Here is a 21,316-nt window from a genome sequence, read left to right as displayed (position 1 = left end):
AAATACCAGTAAAATTTAAACAAATTATATTTTATATATTGTGAAGGAGTGGTAACACGATATTAACCTTTGTTGCGGGAAATAATGTTGTTTAGCATTAGTTTTTGAGGAACTACTGAAATTAGACCGTTTAGGCATCTGGGATCCTTGCCTGCAATTTTATGAATATTGCATTAAAACAAAAAAATTTAAACTGTTTCCAGTGAGAATGAGTTCTCATAATCGTTTAGACGATTCCTTGAGATGAAGAGCCATTGGCAGGCTTGAAGCTGGGCAGTCTCAAACGGAGGTGGCTCGATGGTTACAAGTGGCACCGAAAGTGGTATCCAGGTTGTGGAATCATTGCAAACAAGTGGTACTGTAACCAGGAAGGCCGGCCAAGGCCGTTACTGAGCAACGACACCTGTACAGGATCTCTATTTGGCATTAAGAGCACGACAGCATAGGCTGACAAGGCTCCTCAACTTCCTCGTGACCTTACTGCTGCGTCTGGAATAAAAATTTCCAGACAAACAGTATACAGACGTCTAGCAGAGAGGGCCCTTTATGCCCGGCGACCAGTTGAGTGCGTCCCTTTGACTGCATCGAACAGAGTAATCCCCCTCCTAATACACTCCAAGAGTTAAAAGCCGCGCTTTTGGAAGAATGGGCTTTGCTGCCCCAAGCATTATTGACACCCTCATAAACAGTATGAAAGCTTGTTGTGTAGCCTGTATAGCAGCGCATGGTGGTTACATTTCACATTAGACAGGTTTTTCCCGAGATAAATGCTTTATCTCTGATTCATAATGTAACACTTTTTGATATACCCTGTTTCTTAATTCCCAATTAAAATCTTTTCCATGTTGTTATTTGTCTATGTTCTTTCTTCCATTGTAGTGTACCTCTGTGCCAAATTTCGTGGCAACACAGTGAATAGTTTTTCATTTTTTTGCAGATTTTATGTTTGTGACCTTAATTTTGGACATGAGTGTATATGCATGGCATGAAGTATACTGTTCTTATTATTTAATTTATACCTCAAATATCCGATAGTAAGGTATTGGCATCGAGATTAGAAGTCCATGGGTTAGAGACTCCATACAAATTTAAATAATAAAATAAAGTTGATTTATGACACGAGGTATACAGTTTCTTACTTTCTCAAATACGAAGCATAAAGAAAGTATTGTAATCGTCAAAAAATTTGAACTCTAGCCTTTGACGTTTCATACCTCATTGAGCCCAAAAAAACACCTTTTTAAAATTACGTCTATGATTTCAAATTTAATTATATAACGAACATATTTTTACATTTTCTGCTATGTGACAAGTTTAAAATTTTTATTTATGCTATAATTTAAAAATGCTTTCAATTAGGCGGATTGAATTTGATAAACGGGTTTTATATCAAATTCGTAGGTTTCTATCAAATTTTGAAAGAAATCCATTCAGAGGAAGTTTGTCTGTTCGGCTGTTCAAGTGACATTGATAACTATAAAACATAAAATAACTAGATAGATAAAATATTATACACAGGTTTAGCATCTAAAATGTAAATTCTTATTAAATTTTAAACCAATCTATCAAAAATATAACTATATCGGTATGTACTTTCGTATGCATGTAACGCCATAATTAATAATCATAATGATTTAAATCCATAAAATTCGGTACGTGTCAAATTTTCGTTTTAGCCTGTCGGAAAAAGGCACCCAAAATAAATATTCTCATGATAGATTCAGTAAAAATGCCAGATTCACGCCAAATATCTATATTTCGTAACTATTATTCACCAATGAATGCAAACATTTGCGACTTTGCCCAATTTTATGAGGGAGAGGAGGCCGGGATAATCTGGTTAATAGGGTGTTGGATTCGCATCCCTTAGGTTGTGGGTTCGAACCCCGTCGGCCGAAGACTCTCCTTGTATATGTTCACTGGTGCACGTATAAATCTGTCGAAGTCACAAAGTCCTCCAAGTCGAGACAATACCACTGGGGATACTAGATCAGTGGTGATCGTTCTCTGATTCAGATCTGCTGATAAGTGAATGAAATGTATGAATGAAGACCGTCCCGAGAAAATGTATGTGACGCTTGAGTAGCTAAGACGTACTCTTGGCTCTAGATGGCGCTACTGAAACAAGAGACGCTGAAACTAGGCTTAAAAAATCGCTGATTTCGTCAGCGAGCTTGTCTATGACAAGTGCCATAAGTAAAAACAACATGAGGGAAGGAATTACACATTTATTTGATAGTATGCGAGAAAGTTTCGTGTAGACCACTGCCGCTTGAGTCCGAGTCGTTGAACCGATGCGAAATATTGGCATTAAGATCAGAATATCATGGATTCGAATTCCACTTAAATTTAAAATAATGAATTAATATTTACTTATGGCAAAGAAAGCACATTGTTTCTTATTACTTAATTGATGTCTTGGTGATTCAATGGTAAGATAAAAGTACTGAGATCAGATAATGAATTCGTGACCCAAATCCACGAAAGATTCAGCGTGTATTGTTATTGTTGTTAATAATCATTACTTTAGTATGGCATGGAAGATATTTCCGATACTAACTTCTAAAAATTCTTGTTTCTTATACTCAACCATCTCCGAGTGAGTTATTATAATGATTTCGTCATTAATCATTTTTTTTTATCAAATATAATAATGAAAGTCTTTCTGACATAAGGTTGACAATTCCCGAAAAAAGAAAAAGTAAATAAAACCCATGAGATTTTAATTTCATTTTTAATGCATTAAGATAAACCTCTAGCGGATATATTTCAAAATTAAATTTTAAATTATTTACAGTAACAGTTAACATCACACTTAAATTTAAGTGAAATTTGCAAACATAATATCTGTCTGAAAAGTTCCTAAGTGGCGTCTTTTTTATTTTGATACTGGAAACACACAGATAAAAAAGGATTGTGTAAATGGAACTTCTGCTAATTTTATTTGCACTTTCACATTATGCTGAATATGGAATGTTATCAGACGCCTTTATCTCAAAATGGCAATCAATTTTGCGATCGTATCAAATTTATCTCTTAAATATGACATTTGACACTTTAGCATTACTCACTTTCAATTTATTTTCATTATTATTATTATATTAATTACTTTTTTCAAGGGAGCCGTGGTTTTCCTGGCCATTAACAGAGTCATTTATTACACTTTTCCGAATAATACCTATGTTTAAAATATATCTCTTAATAATTAAGATGTCAGTCGTAGACAACTGCATGTTATTCCATAATTACTTTTAACAATCCTGTACAATAAAAAAAGATGTAAAGTATTCCTCACTCTAAGGGAAAACCAAACATAATGATCATATTGGAAAATTGTAATTTTCTCTGTACATTAAAAGCTTGGAGATAAAGTACATATATAAATAAAAGTAGAATATATAGAATAAGAGGGTATCCTGAAATTAACACAAGATTTGAATTTGCCACCATTCGTGCAGTAAAGTGTTGACGACCCTATTAAAGAAACCATTTGACAGCTGATTGTTTAGGATTAATAAAAATGGGGCGTTACGCGATAGAACATGTTAACGCAAAATTTCAATTAAATTAAAGCAGTTTTTTTTTCTTTAAATTGCTATATTATTATTAAATTGTAAAGTACACGGGATACGGTTATGTATGGAATAACACATAGGGTAAATAGCCTTCACGGCTTTTCTGGGACATACGCACTCTTTTTTCTAAATTTTCCATGACCATTTTCCATAAATGTGGCTGAATTTGACGCAGAGTTGAATTTCCTCCTTCAATGCACGCTTGTTTGTAGGCTTTTTAGTATAAACTTCTGACTTCAAAAAACTCCATGAAAAGAAATTCAATGGTGTTAAATCACATGATCAAGGGGGCCAATTCTCAAATTTTTAAACTGTGACCGCCAGACTTTTATTATTTTTGAAAGATTGTTCAACAATGGAAGCATATTGTTCTATCGTGTAATGCTCCATTTTTTTACTAACTTTAAATTATCCGCTGTCAAATAGTTTTTTTAATAGGGTTGTGAACACAAGCAAGAATGGTAGCAAATTCAAATCTTGAATTAATTTTGAGACATTTCTTTATTTACTATGATTTGAGAAAATTATTCTAAATCTTCAGTATTTGAATCCTTTCAAAATGTTTATTACTGATGTTTTTAAACTTCATATAAAACATTGACAAATCAGATTTTAAAACTAGAGGGGGCTCCTCGGAACTTTCACGCATTATTCCTCAATAAAAGAACTATCCCCCTTTTCCCGACATAAAATTTTTGGACTTTGAATATGGTCGTGAACTCAACGAATGTTCAGATTTAAACCGATGATTTCAGAGTCCCGTACTTGAGCGTTTTGTGATATGTAACATAATGAAAGAAATCGAATGGACATTTTTTTTTCAACATTTTAACCAAAATTGGACTCGGAGCTATAATTTCAGTAACAAGATACCACGATATATACCAAATTATTAGATATATTCAAATGCCTAGATAATTACGTCTACGAGCTATCGCAATTACATGCTCGAAAATGCACCAACTTGACAAATGGCATATGTCTTGTCGGATTTAGCTCAACATTCAATACGGATCTAAATTTTAGATTGTCAAACATAAATTTTATCCATCTAGATTTTTGCATTTTGCAGTTTTCGTATTCATTAAAATTGCATTTTGTAATTCACGTATTCACTAAAATCTGGACAGACAATCTTCTTTTCAATGGATTTCTTTCAAAATGTGAAATCAATCTGCAAATTTCGTGTCATAGGCTCATATCAAATTTCATCCATTTAGCTCAAAATATTATGATTTATCCTATTCACAAATAGTAACTATTCTATCTACAAATTTCTATCAAAAATCAAATTTCTATTCAAAAAATCAATCTACAAATTTCGTGTCATAGGCTCAAACCAGATTTCATCCATCTAGATCAAAATATTATGATTTATCCTATTCACCTTTAGGAGCTATTAAAAAAAATGCTTTTCAACTCAAGAAGGCTGAAGAGTGAATTAATCAAAATCTCGAAGTTGAATTTTTGGGTGATTACAATTCTTTCTAGTTTCTTATTTCATTTGCAAAAAAGTAAAAACTAGGGACAAAAATAGGATTTTTTTCTATGCTTTCAAATTTTATAAACATCAAACAAAACATGTAGTTGTTAAGAATGCGTTCGCTTATTTTTTTAATAAAAACAATTTGTGCCTATTTAGCAGCTTCGACGGAAGAATTTTGCTAAATTGATGTATTAAATTAATGGGAATGTAAAAAAAAAATGAACGTATTAAAAATATAATAGAAGTGAAATAAGTGAAAAAATGTATTTTCTTATCTAAAGCATATGCGAAATTATTAAATTTTGTATTAAAAACATGTATTAAATTAATGAAAATGTACAGGGTGATCAAGAAATAACAGAAGGTGATCGGAGCCCTGTAGCGTGTTATGTACTGGACGAAATATAACAAATTTTGGCCACCATACACATTAAAGTATGCGGTTTCAATTTATCTAGAAAAAAGTACCAAGAAAGGCTGATCGGGGAAATCCTGGCGCTGCGATCGAAAACTTTATTATGTAATTTACTTTTACGGGTACTTTGTGACATGACATCGAAGATAAAAGGAAAAATGTCTGGAATTTATGTCATTCTACAAGAATTCGATTGCATTGTCACTATTTGAGCGAGCATTATTAGTCAAGCTATTTTATCAGCGGGATGAAAATACCAGTGCTGCTCTTCGTGAATACCGGCGGTAAAAACAGTTACGTAGAGAACCGATGACCATAAATAACTTACGAAGAATGGTTGAAAGATTTGAAACAACAGGAATTCTTGGTGTGCAACCAAGCCGAGGACGTAAAGTTATCAAGCAGGAACAAGTTGAAGAAGTTCCAACAGCCGTTATGGATCAGGCGATAGCTAAAATGTAGGTTATCAGCAGTGCACATTGAATATCACGACAAACAGAGATACCCGTTCTCCAGAGCCGGTCTTCCCTATACAGGGGCCTGGGTGCCAAAAACCTTTTGGGGCCCTAAATTTTTTGTTAAGTAAAATAATAATAATAATACAAACACGAAAATATATATTATTATTGCATTTTTATTTAATGCATGATTTTGTTTGTGCTATTCATTACTTCAGAAATAACAATTTCTTTTTCGATGCTAAATATAGCAAGTGCATTTAAGCATTCTGAGCACATGCTTGACAGAAGACGATTCTTTATTAATTTTAATGTGTTACAAGAGAGCTTAGGATTCTGTATAGTAACTGACAACGTAAAGAAAACTTTAGAAATAATTTCTTATAATTATTATTTAGTATGTAATTCAGTATGTCTTGTACACTATTTACATTACTTTTAGCAAACCAATTTTTTTTACTGGTAGCAAACCAATTTCTTGAGTTAGGTTCTTATTTCCATTTTGATAATAAAACTTTACAAAGTTTTTGGAACATTTTTCTAATTTATGCTTTTTGTGACGTTTTTATATTAGTGATTAATATGAAACATTTTTAATGCATCTTCTATCTGTACAATAACAATATCAATAACAGTATTTAAAAAGTAACATCTAAATTCCTCTGAGTTTTTTATAACTTCATCTTCTGCTATTTCAGAATATAAATCCTTTTTTTAAAATCATTTTGCAAGAAAATATTCTGAACTATTTAAATTACGTGCTATCACTTTTACTTCTTCTAAAAATGTGTTAAGTTTTGTTCCTAATTGGATTCCAATTTTAATTTTATTGTCTAATTAACTTAAATCAATCAAGAACAATCGTTTGTGCTTGAAATAGTTTATTGATAGGGTTAATTTTGTATAATATTACAAACTATACTATTAACATAAAATAAATGGATTTCTTGTATTAAATTCAATATTTTAGCTTCGGATTCTGCTATACTATCGTTTTATCGTCAGTAAATTCTTCTAGGCATTACAAACTGTTAAAATTGTGTATACTCTGCTTTACCCAAATCTATTTTAGCTCCCCAATGAGTGACAGCTTTCTGCAATTATCATAGCCACCTATAAATCATATAAAGTGTTCCTTTCCACTGCTTTTGTAAAAAAGTGTACAACAAAAACAAAATACCGAATTTTTGAGTAAATTAACCAGCTACGAAGCTGCGTTTCATCATTTGGCAATTATTTTTGAAGTAATAAACAGTGGAAGATGTTCTACTTTCAGCATTCTCCAGCTAAACTCCATTGTGTTGTACAGAACATACATTTGTTAATAGAAAACATTCTAAATTTATCAGTTATGATAATTGGTCATAAACTTTGATCACTTATATTCACTTGATCACATTTGTTATTGTCATTTTCATGGTTAGTTTCTGATTTGATCATATTTGTATAAATATACGATTCTTCGACGAACTGAATTTCACAGTTGCTACAATTTTATTACAAGATTGCTTAATTTCTGCCGAAGTTTCTTCTCCAGTTGAGCACTGGCAGAATTACTTCGTAAACGAGAAAACAAATCTATTCGTGAGCTTTCGAAATTTAGTTTTTCTTCTTTTTTCTTTCCAACTAAATTTCTTTTTTGATATCCAGGGAGATATTACCTAGACAGGGGCACTGTTAGATCTAACAATATTAAACATTTTATAGTATGAACTATCAAAATACTGCATGCAGTCTAACTTAGCAATTGAAGTAAATGACCGTAAATCTTTTTACCTTACGTTTATAATATGTTGCACGCAACGTCATGTTTTTCAAAAATAGTCAATTTTCCCAGTTAAATTTCTCCTTCTCTCTTTTCCATTCCACTACTATTATTCAGAACATTATTTTAATTCTTGATGGGGGCCCTCAATCACGGAGCCCCGTGCATAGCATCCACCGCACTTCCTAGATGGCCGGCTCTGGTTTTAGGTCCAACACCACGTTACTTGAATTAAAACATACTGATAAAATAAACTGGAAAATTGCAATTATAATATTTGAAATTAAAAAATATATTTCTGGATATCTATTTTTAAGGAATTTGTTTACAGATTTCACAGAAAAAAAATGTGGATGAAATAAAGTAAGCAAGTAAAATTCACTTTTATATTTCATCTGTTTTCAAAACTGCTATGCAAATATACATTTAAAAATTTGTATGCACAATGAAACGATTTGAACTTCATTGAAAGAGTAAAAGATGTAAAATATGCTTTTTTTTTTTTGAAAAATTTATAAAGGGATAATATTAGAGGGTTATTAAATTAGAATCATTGAAAAGATATGCATTGTAAGCTGGAATGGTAATTATTTTTATACAATGATAAGTTCTAGTGAACGTCAGAAAGCACAAATAATAGTTCAATTTTTAATTAAAACAATTCTAACTAAAAATTTTAAAAGATGACCCAAGGCTACAGCATCCAAAGTAATAGAGCAACAAGGGTGAATAGAATGCAATGATTTCTTTTTATATACCGTAGGCAGGATCCGCATGATGTTCCTAGCACAATTGTACCCCAAAGCATGATATTAGTTTTTAACCTTCCACTCATAAGCATTCAAATTTGTCTCTTTGAAACCACAAGTCCACTGTCAGTGGGACCTATACCACCTTTGAAACGCACTACCACTTTGAAACGCACGCGCAACGTCACTATTCGAACGTACATTATGTGCTAGTTATATAATTCTAGCCTGTAGAGTTCCCATTATACATAGTTACACCCAGTCAGTTTTAATTATTAAAAAATATCACTATTATTTCATAAGCCAAAAATTTTATTTAATAACATTTTTATGATTACGAAATGTATGAAGGGACAATTTCAAATAATTCAGTAATTCAAAAAATATTTGATGGATAGAAATCTAACATAAATTTATACACAGCTAATAAATCACTCTGGAATTCTGATTTGCTAAGTTACATTAGAAAGGCGGAAGTTTTCCCTTTACTTGTAGAGTTTCATTTCGTCTGCATTCATAACCTTGAACATGCGCGGGAATATTTGTTTAGATAAAATCGCTTATGAATAGGAGAAAGAAAATGAAATCCAGTCATTCTCAGCAATTTTTTTTTCTTTTTTCCTTTTTAGATTTGGAAGTAAAAACATTTTGATGCACGTGTTCTATGATTAGAAGCGGTAGAGGGTGGAGGCGAAATAATAAATTCCTTGTTTTTTTCTACGCGAAGTACCGTCTGCTTTGAGAAAGATTAATTTATCCACGAGTAGAATCAATTATTAAGCAATGCATTTCGGTACCAAAAAAAATTTTATATTAAAATTATAATAATTATTTAAATAATTTATCTTTAAAGTTATGTTTATATCTTAACTCTTGAAAATTTAATTATAATTACACTTCCAATACCATTTGAATTAACATAATTTTGCTTAAAAAAATCAAACATATCATTATGAAATCAAACATATCATTATCAAAAAATTAAACATATCAAAATGAAAATTTATGATACATTAAATTGAAATGCTTATATACAAAGTTGATAAAAATAAATAAAGTACTAAAATATTTTCACATTATTTATTTGATACTAATTTTAATATTTAATATTAAAATTAGTATTAAATAAATAATATTAAACTTAAATAATATTAAAATTAATAATATATTAAATTTAAATAATATTAAAATTAATAATATATTAAATTTAAATAATATTAAATTTAATAATATATTAAATTTAAATAATATTAAAATTAATAATATATTAAATTGAAATATGCATGTTATTAATTGAATTTAAATATTGTTTATTAAATAAACACATCTAAATTTAAAGTTATTTTTTATAATTTAAAAATTAAGAGAATATATGCATTAAAAATTAAAAGAATATTGATTAAAACTACCTGTAAATTGTCAAATATTTTTGGAAGGAAATGAAAAGAAAAAGTTCAGGATAAAACCAGAACCGGCTTTCACTATAAAGGGGCCTGGGTGCAAGAAGCCATTTGGGGCCCTAATTTTTTGTGAAAGTAAAAAAAAAAAAAAATACAAACACGAACATGTACTATTAATGCATGATTTTGTTTTGGCTAATACATCAATTACTTCAGAAAAATTACAATTTTTTGAAATTTCTTTTTCGATGCTAATATAACAAATGCATTTAAGCTTTCTGAACACATGCTTGACCAAAGATAATTTTTTATTATTTTAAATTTGCTGAAAGAGCGCTCAGCACTTGATATAGTAACTGGCAATGTAAAGAAAAGTTTTAACACAATTAATCTATTTAGAAATAACTCATTATAATTATTATTTAGTATGTATTGCAATATATCTTCTGCGTTATTTACATCTCTTTCATTTAAAATCAAATCCCGTAGCAAACAAATTTCCTGGATTAGGTTTCATCTACATCTTTGTTATAAAACTTTACTAAGTTTTTGGAACATTTCTCTAATTTATGTCTTTCTAAAGTTTTTATATCGGTGATTAATTTGAAAGCAGAAATAATCTTTCTTATACTTTTAAATCTATCTTCTATTTGTAGAATAACAGTATCAATTACAGTGTTAAAAATATAACACCTAAATTCCTCAACCGGGATTTTTAAAACTTCGTCTTCTGCTAATTTGGAATATAATCTTTTCCTTTTTCGAATTCGTTTTGTAGGAAAATGTTCAAATTACGTGCTAGCACTTTTGCTTCGTTTAAAAGTGAGTTAAATTTTCTTCTTAAATTTTGGATTTCGGTTTTAATTTTATTTACTAAATTGAAAGCCGAGTCAAGAACAATTGTTTTTGCTTGAAATAGTTGTTGATAGTGTAAATTTTTGACAATATTGTAAACCATGCTAATAAACATAAAATAAATGTTATTTCTTGTACTGCATCCAATAAACTTTCAGCTTCGGATACCGCTGTATTATCGTTACTTACATCAATAAATTCTTCTAGGACATTACAAGTTTGTTCAAACTGTGTATACACTGCTTTAATCGAACCTACATTGGCCTCCCAACGACATAATGTCACATAATTGTTTAAGAATAATGTTTAAATGCTTTTGTAGAATTTTCCATTTATTTGTTTTCAATCAATATAAGCTTTGCAATGTACCCAAAAAATTTTACAATATATACTGCTGGAAGCGGCATCACATATCAATAAATTAAAGGAGTGTGATAGGCTTCGTAGCCAAGAAAACGGATCGTACTTGTGACTTCTTGAAGTTCAGCTTTTCTTCTTTTTTCTTTCCGGATAATTTTCTTTTTGTCACCCAGAGGAATATTTCCTTTGCATGGACATGTTTATATCTATCAGTATTAAGCAGTTTATAGAATGAAATATCAAATTACAATATGCTGTTCTATACGCTATTAACTAGTACGTGAGGTAAGTGCCTGTAAATCTACTTACCTTATATTACTAATATTTTGCACACTTGCACTAGACTACAATATATACTGTAAATTTCGTATATTTCCAAATCCGTCGACTGCTCCATTTAAACTTCTTCCTTAATTCTTTTCATTCCGATCGTGGCCGGTGAAGCAGTAATGCAACGTGCATTGTTAGGAGTTGATCGTTTAATTTATCTTCATTTTGCTTTTTGTTTGAACAACTTAATATAAAAAAATATACACAGATGCATACATAAAAAAAATATTATATGAGATGTAGAAAAAAATAAATAGCTGATGATTTACAAGTCCATTTGAACCCACCCTCAGCCTCGACTTCTGCACCGAGAAGTCACCCCCCGCTTGCATCCTGAAATCGCGCCGCTCTGTCTTAAGAAGTCTGAAGAGGATTTGCTTCTTCATAAATTAACTCCCCCCACCCCTTTTTATAGGTATCACTGCAATCATTGCCAAATAACGGCGTCAGTAGACGCTCAGCAAGGCATTTGGAAACAAATTTGTATACTTTCAGTACGTAAACGCTATTATTGTTGAGAACACTATTTTAAATCTTAATCACAGTGGGGGCCCCTCAGTCGCGGTGCATAGCATTCGCCGCACTCCCCAGATGCCCGGCCTGCCGTTCTCGACGATGCAGAAGATATTGCGTAAGATCCTGAAATTTTATCCGTATAAGATAACACTCATTAACTGATGACACTGATTTGGGGTTGGTTCTGGTTCACTTGAAAGACGTCGTGTATCAAGGCATGTTCCTGACGTTCCTACTTTAAAAGATCAAATAGCGTTACATGTCAGACGAATAAATTCCGATATGCTGCGAGCCACCATCGAAAACCTCGTGTACCGCAACATAAGTTGGTGGTCACCTTGAGCCAAATTTGTAAATTGCTATAATAAACGTTTTTCATTGGTATTTGGTGCGTTGCTATTTACTGTTTCCATGGTTATGTATTCTTTTTCCACATATAATGCGCTTGCAGCGCTAAGATTTCCCTTATCAGCATTTTTTGCGCTATTTTTTTTTTTTTGATAAATCAAAACCGCATACTTTAATGTGTATGGTGGCCAAATTTTGTTATAGTTCGTCCAGTACATAACACACTACAGGGCTCCGAACACCTCCTGATATTTCTTGATCATCCTGTAAATTATGTATAAATATTAAATGAATGGAACACGTTTTTAGCCTTTTCAGGCTCAAAATATTATTTGTTAATAAAAGAAATCAGAATTTTTTTAAAAATCACATTCAAGATGTTTAATAATTACAATCAATTCTTTTTGTAATTAATCAATTAAAATATTAATTAGTTTCCAGATTATGTAAGTATCAATAAACTGCTAATTTAAATTGAAAGCGGAGATATGCATAAACGCATGTGTCTCTGATGATGCCATGCATCATCGTACGCCTGGAAAGAGTTAATATTCATAAATGATCAGCCTGTAGCGGATTGGTATGAGCGAGGATAGAACCTGGGACCTTGTGGTTCGCAGCCTAGTAACATGACCACAATACAAAAGCAAATGCTCGTGTAGCGTAGCTGTTAACTGGCTTATAAGTTTTCACCACAAGCCTTTCTATTGAGGAAGAATGAGAAAAAATATTTTCATGAATATGTTGACCACACTGTTTACTTTCTCATAAATGTAGTATAGAAAAAGTATAGAAATAGAAAGTGGAGATATTCACGATATTCCGTTTTTAACCTTACTGAGTTCGGAAAACGCATTTCTGGAAAATGTCCATCCATCTCTCTGTCTAACTCAAAAACGCATTGATCTAGACAGATAAAATTTGGTATATTGCTTTTATAAACAAATTTGTAGATTTCTACCGAAATTTTGAATAAAATACGCTCTGAGCAAGTCTGTCTGTTTCGGCGGTTCAAATATAATTTAGCATAAATAGCACTTCGATAACTGTAAAACGAAGAGAGCTAGACACAAAGAATAAACATCTATAATATAGACAACTTCCGAATTTTGAGCCAAATCCAACAAGGGATTGACTAGAAGTGTAATTTCGTGTCAAAGTTTTGTTCCATCGGTTGGGAAAAACGCATCTAAAATAAAATTCGATTTTCTGATACTATGAATTGCATGTCAGAGTTTGATCACCATATAACTCGCCATTGTTGTCTCAATAGATTCAGTAAAAAGGCTAAATTCACGCTAAAATTAATATTTCTTATGTATTGCAGACGAATACTTACAAGCGTTCTCTTGGGCAACATCTTTATTAGAGTATGTGAGAGAAAGTTTTCGGGTGATCACTCTCCCTGGTTATTAAATTACAACATCTTATCTGTATTAGGGGTGAAATTTAAGGAAATGCATTTTTATTCATGTTTTTTTCTATATGTATATACACTGTTATCTGAGCAAAGGCGTTTCCTGAATAGAACTGATTGTTCGACAAAATTAATCAGCAGACAGATATGAATTACTTTTCTCCATCAAATAAAGCTTTAATCATGACTTGGATGATTGACAAGAGCAAATGCGCTTACGATAACAATTTCGCAAAAAAAAAAAAAAAACCTTAAAAGGTAGCTTTCTGTTCCCAAGTTTCACTTCATAAAAAGATAAGCCTTTTTGAAGAAGAGAAAATAAATATCTCTTCCTATCTATGCGATAAAATTAAAGTTGCGATAACGCTGTCAATTTAGCTTAAAAAGGAAATCATTTCGGTCTGCTTATGCTGTTTGGATCTGAATTTTTTTCCGAACCATTAAACCAGTCTGCTTTTTCGTAAATTCTAAGAAGCTGGGATGGCGGACGTAAACCCAAATGTACGAGCCGCATATACATTCGTTTGGACAGTTGAAAATTTTACCCGCTCCATTGAATTGGAGTATTTCATTAGTCCTAGGTTCCTTGTAGACTGGTCAGAGAAAATAGTATTTCATTTGGCGTTCAGAGCAATTGACACTAAACCCTATATCGATTGTATACTTGGAGCTGGAGATGACAACACCCTGAAAGACATTGAAATAGACTGCGAATTATCCTTAATAGACGCCAAAGGTAGACCTCTGATAACGAAAAAGGGACAAAGACGACCTGACCAAAATTATGCTTACGAGTTTCCATCTTTGGTGAGGAAAAACGTGCTTTTGAAAAGAGTGTCAGAATTCCTTCCGAATGATACTCTAACTTTCCGTTGCAGCTTGCGGAAGGCAGGCATGAAAGTGGAAAGGCCCGCTTTGTGCTTCGGCAGAAGTGAAGTGGGTAACGATTTCTATTACTGGCCCATAGAACGATTCAGTTCTTTGAAAATAGGTCAGAAGAAATGCTTTCAGTTGCAGCCGAAGCTGCATGTCATTCCAACTTTGAATGTCAATCTCAACTTGTCCAGTAATGGAGAATACGTTCAACTTGAGATATCTTGCGGAAATGAGGAAGTATACAACGACACAAAGTGGGAGATTTCCCTCATAGATTACGAAGGAAAAGTGTTCGTTTGTGAAAATTGGAACTGGAAGTGCGGATATGAGAGAGAAACTCATTTTTACCCACAATTCGCCAAGAAAAGCGCATTGTTGGGGAAAAAGTGTATATATTTACCAAACGACGTGTTACTCTTCAGATGTGATTGCACCAGAGTGATGAGTGAAATTTTATTCGATAATCAAGCATCAAATGTTGAAGAAAAATATAAACACGATCGGAAAGCTTCTGCCCATGAAGTTGAAAAAAACACATTAACACGATCAAGAAGCGTATCAATACCTAATCCTTGTACAACTACCAGAAAAAGTGTTTCAGTAGAAATAGATTCCGAAGAAAATAAACCCGAGGAGGAATTTTCTACCCTTTTGAGACAAGATTTAATGAATTTGTTCAACGATCATTTTTTGAGCGATGTTGTACTTCAAGCTGGAACTGAAACATTCCAAGTTCACAGAGCAGTTTTAGGTGCAAGGTCGCCAGTTTTCAAAGAAATGTTCCAGAGTGGTTTTGAACAAATTGAAAAGAAAGTGGAAAAACTAGACTTGGATGCAAAAACTCTTCGCAAACTCTTGCTTTACATCTACACCGGTGTGGTGGGAGATCTTGAATGGGATGTAGCGGCTGAATTATATTCCGCTGCTTCCAAATATGAATTGATACCGCTCAAGGAGATGTGCTTAAACTTCTTAATGACTAATGTTTGTACATCTAATGCTTGTGATATCTTAATATTGGTACAACATGATGAAGCGATGAAAACGATTGTAAAAGAATTCTTCTTGGATTTCGGAACCGATATTATACGCTCTGAAAATTGGAAAAAATTTCGGAAAAATCATCCTGAACTTGCATCCGAAATAATGGAGTTCATATACTTGCAAAAAATTGATAATTGATATTTCCATCCTTATTAGCATATCAAATTTATCAAATATATCCAAACTATCGAATAACAAATTATTCATAAAATTGCAACTTAACCTTTTGCAAGCCTAATGGGTCAATTCTGTGCCAGTGCCCTACACAGTTGTGACAAATCCGTTTTGAAAGGTTAAGGTAAGAACTTTTTAAGAGAAGTAGTCTGTATGTCTTATTCATTTGTATCGAATTTTTTATGAGATTTTGACTTATATGATCTAATAAAACTTTATTTAACTATACAAATATGGAATTTAGAGTCATAAAAATTATTTTAGTGATGTAAACGTAGTTTTTTAAATTTCATTTTCCCCAAAATGTTGAAAATTGTTTAACAATAAAATGTTTGAAAATTGTTTAATTTTCAAACATGTACTTCTGATTTTTTTTTTTATCTTGTAAAGTTATATTAATGAATATATTTGAAATTTTGTATATTCTATGCAATTAAAATATGTTTATTTCTTCAATCTGAGATATTTGCTCATTTTGTTGATTACAAAATATTTACTTATGTTTATTATTTTTATAATAATTGTTTAATAAAATTTTTGCTTTATACAAATGTGTGTTAATAAATGTCTAATATTTATTAAATAAACTGCTTGTTTCATAAAACAGCAAATTCATTAAATGATGTAAAAAAATTTTATATTCTTAATTATTAAATTAATTAATTTAAATTATTGTTAATTAAGTAATTGTTTAATATCTCCAAATAGCATATAAATTAAGCATATTAAAAGTCATATAATAGATATAAATAAGAAAGTGTCTTCCCAGGAGTATGCTCAATACTTTTAATCTCTTCTTGAAGTAATTCTACATCTGATAATAATTTTGAAGAATAATTTTATTTCATTTTCATAAAACCGGTTTTCTTTTTTATAACCGGTTTACTTGGAATTTAAAAGGCAGGTAGTTAAAGATATATATTTTTAAGTCATGTTCATGATGGACATTTGTTAAAAATGAATCATCATACATCCTTCTGAAGGTGACCTTTGATAAAATCTTCAAGCTGGATTCATTTGTTAGTTTTCTTCCTATTTAATAATGCACAATAACCTTCATTTTTATTTAATGTTTTACTCTTAGATACTGATCATTTGTAATCAAAAATAATTTTGGATTTCGTGATTTTCTCAATTCACAGAATCTTGTGATTTTATATAATAACATAAATCTTTTAAAACTATTAAATTTCATCTGTTTTTGAGAGTAAGTAAAAAAAAAGATATGAATCATCGTGCATTAATATTTATCTTATCTTACAATCTGTTCAATGACGTGCGTCAAGGAAGAAAAAAATGACAAAAAATAGAGTACCAAATGTTATGTTTTTTGGAACAGCGGCTTATCTCCAAACAATTATGGATTTTTGAAGTTTAAATATTCTTTTTTCTGATATGCCATTTTTGGAGTGCGACCAGCTGGTTCACTGAAATAAATGGTTGCTAAAAATTTCAGCTCAATCCATTATTTGTAATTTATTGTTAATAGCTTCCTAAGCAAAATAATTTTAAATTTAGAATTTTGATAAATGTGAAATTCATACTATTTAAGAAATTTTACACTATTCTGTTCATTGCGTTGAATAAGGGATAAAATATTATATCTCATTTACTATCACCCCATTTCAAATTTTAACATTTAATTTTAAATGGAACTTTAAGTACTTCCATACTTATACTTCATTACTAGGTGCAACAAAATGTAATTAAAAGCATGCTATAAACGGATGCTTCCCTACTACAGGAAACTAAGCCATAAAAAGCATGCCATAAACAGATATTTACATATTATAGGAAATTAAGCCATTAAAAGTATGCCATAAACAGATATTTACCTATTATAGGAAACTATAATAGGTAAATATATGCCATAAACATATATTTACCTGCTATAGGAAATTAAGCCATTAAAAGTATGCTATAAACAGATATTTACCTATTATAGGAAATAAGCCATTAAAAGTTTGCTATAAACAGATAACTTACCTATTATAGGGAATAAGCTATTAAAAGTATGCTATAAACAGATATTTATCTATTGTAGGAAATTAAGCCATTAAAAGTATACCATTGACAGATATTTACGTATTATACGAAACTAAGCCATTGAAAGCATGTCATAAACAGATACTTACCTGTTTTAGGAAAACAAGCCTTATCATAACAAAAATGGAGAAAAATATTTGTATCATTAGTGAAGATGTTTTAAATTTCATTAAGTTTTAAAACAATTCAATATATCGTTATAAAATTTACTTAAAATAGTTTTAAAGATTTATTAAAAGTAGAAAAATGTACAGAAGTTAAATCGATATCATTGAAAAACTTTGTGTATGTTTTTTTTGTGTGTGTGTGTGTGTGTGTGTGAATTTAAAGACAATGTAAATGTAATTTTTTGTAATGATTTCGGAAATAATGGTGAAAAAATACCACATACACATCTTCCAAAATATATCTTATGCCAAATGTTGTAAGACTCTGTTTAACAGTTTTCTTATAGGTCGGCAATACACACACACACATACACAGACTCATCCATCTTTATTATTGATAGAGATTTGCCTCGAATATAATTATAAAATTTATTCTTATTACAGAAGAAAGTTGATGTCACATTAAAAAATTATTGCATTCAATCAATTTAAAAAAAAATTGACTTCTCCATAATAATAATGATTACATCCATTAAGACCTTGCCGTAATTTTTGTAATGTTACTAAAACTTTTATAACAACTGATAGCGGATATCAGGTAATATAAGATATGGCTAGATCTTTCGCCATGATAAATATATTTTGTTCTAAATCAGAAGATTATTTTATTTTAAAACTGATTCAGAGAAAAAAAGTGTCAGTAAACTAGATTTGAAACTGTTGCAAAGTTCAGTCTACTTTTTTTTTTAGTTTGTTGATCCTTTGAATTGTTATAGCATATATATTAATTTTACTTTTGATTTACAGATTTTTTTTTATCTTAAGATAACAATGATATAGTGTAATTTATATAGCTTTAAATAATTGAATGGTATTTTCAATACGAAACCTATAAATTAAGGCATTATATGGTCAAGAAAGATGAATCAAATACAATAGAATGCATTGCTAAAAAAATCAGTTGCCAAGAGAGTTTTAACGGTTTTGGGGTACCTTGAGGCAACTGATTTCGAAACTCATGTCACTTTTGCAAAATTGGCTTTCATTTTAGAAATACTACAGATTCTCAACTTTTCAGTGGAGTCTGAGGTCACTAATGTATGCTGCTGACATTACATTTATCTGTTTATTTTATTCATTTTATCAACTTATCAATTTAAGAAGAAAAAATCGTAATGTTAAAATTTCCAAGTAGAAAATTTGCTATCTAGGGCATGAGTGGTTTGTATGTGTTCATGCAAAGATAATCAATTTTCTGTAAGACAACAACAACAACAATAAAAAAAAACGAAGTGATCCCGTTTCCTTAATTTGGGGGTGGGGGTGGTAGAGTACATAAAAACGACTACGAAAAAGAGAAATAATTTTAAAGATTAGCGCTGATTTCAGGTACAACGAAAACTATTATTATTTGATATAAATTAGGTTATTATCCTTCCAATATTGCCTACTCATTCATTATTAAGACACCCAATAAAGACGGTAATTGCTTCCAATACATTTTTTTTTTTAAATTTCCTGAGTGAAGCGATAAAAATTTACAAGTAGAAAGTTTTGATTTTTTTTTAAAGTTCATAAACTTTTTGAAGATTTAAAATTTTTAACATCCATGGCTAACATTGAGTATTTTATTAGCTCACGTTTTATTAGTTATTAAGAGTTTTTTCAGGTAACCTCGAAGTAGATACCTGCAGAAAATTAGTAAAAAAATGTATTCAAATTTTTGAAAAAAAAAAAAAAAACAGCGGAAGTGTCTGCATATATTCTAATAAAAGAGTTATCCCAGAGAACGTTTTGCGTAACATTGGCGTACAATAGTTATTGCATTGGCGTACAATGCATTGAATCATATTCAGAAAATATTTTTAAAGATAATAATGATGCAAAGCGACATCCTCTCCCCCTCCTGTAATATTAACTCGATTTTCACTGACTATATTCGTGTTATTGGAACCCTATAATTATATATTTAAAAAATATTTCCCTAAGTCCATAGAATAGTTTTTATTAGTATTCCATAGCATTTAGATAATTTTTATTAAAAAAATTCTGAAACAATAATTATTATTTCATCCCATTTACTGATAAAGAAATACTGAAAAGTATGATAAAAATTGATAAGAGTGGCATACGTACAAATTATCTTGTTGTGCTACAATTTTCCCTTTGTTGCAGTTAACCTAAAATGATTTATCTTATTTTTTGTATCACAGTAAGCATGCTTTTGGAGAAAAATGGGATTCTTATCTTATGGGTGGGATACTTTTCTGCATTACTGATAAGAAGTGAAAGATGTGTATTTAAAAAATCTTTGATTAATCACTGAAAAGAATAATGATAGATAATTTTGAACATGGAAGGGAAAAATTTACTTTCATATAAAATGTCCTGGAATTAAGTGAATACTTTTCGAAGAAATTACTGACTGGACAAGTCATGATAGTTCTGTAATCTATAAAATCATTTGAAAGCATGCAGGGAGACGCAAAAGTCTGTAGACCCACTTTAAGATAAGGCAGGCACGTTATTTTTACTAAAGAACATGGGGCTACTAATCGAAAGGGCAACATTATCTAAGTGCTCTTTGTCAGAGAATTAAGTAAGCGGAAATAAGGATATATTTTTTGCGTCCAATTATATTGCAAAAAAGAGAAGTAATGCTGTAAAATAGATTAATTATAAATAATTTCGCCGCTTCTTAATTTTTAAGTTAACATTGACTGTAATTAGCAGAATTTAAAAAAAACTAAAAACCTGATTAAAAGAATGTTTTGAAATCAGCCTACTCGATATGCAAAAAGTGTAATAACAAAATAATTATTATTCAAAAGATAAATGAACTCTAAGATTCTGTATGGGTCAAATATATTAAGCTGAATCTTTAATTTTGTTTATTAAAATTTAATTAAAATAAATATTAAAATTAAATTTTCCTAGTTAAAATTAATTTTGTTTCATTTTAAAATGAAGAAGAAAAACTCTGGATAAAATATTTGAAGCTACAATGGAAACAAATTAAATTTCTCTGCTACAGTGAAAAAAATTATAAATTATACTGAAAAATAAATTTAAAATTTTGACAAAAGAAATTATTATTGAAAAAATAAATGAACTTTAAAATTATGCAAGTCATTTATATTCAGCTGAATCTTTGGAACACAATGACGAAAAACATTAAAATTACGCTTAATTTTTAGCTAATTAAAATTGAAATCTTAAAAATTCGCTTCAAAGATCATATTCTCAACCTTCAAAATATGTTTGTGCCATATTTTGCTTTCTAGCTTCAACGTCTACCTTACAGATTTCCAGCAGATAATACAGTGGTGCTCTTTACTTTAAAAGAGATAGAAACAAATGCGCTTTAAAGACATAGAAACATTATTAAGATCATT

At 30.4% G+C, this 21,316-nt stretch overlaps 1 protein-coding gene across 1 annotated transcript; it reads left to right on the top strand.

Annotated features, from left to right (window-relative positions):
• Nucleotides 1-14,072: 14,072 nt before the first annotated feature.
• Nucleotides 14,073-16,189, top strand: LOC129987803 (uncharacterized). Its single transcript, XM_056095743.1, has one exon. The coding sequence runs from the start codon at nucleotides 14,155-14,157 to the stop codon at nucleotides 15,730-15,732; it is 1,578 nt and encodes a 525-aa protein (XP_055951718.1). The 5' UTR covers nucleotides 14,073-14,154; the 3' UTR covers nucleotides 15,733-16,189.
• Nucleotides 16,190-21,316: the final 5,127 nt, after the last annotated feature.

Source organism: Argiope bruennichi, chromosome 10 (assembly GCF_947563725.1).
Source record: "Argiope bruennichi chromosome 10, qqArgBrue1.1, whole genome shotgun sequence".
NCBI lineage: Eukaryota > Metazoa > Arthropoda > Arachnida > Araneae > Araneidae > Argiope > Argiope bruennichi.
This window is presented reverse-complemented; position numbering and strand designations above follow the sequence as displayed.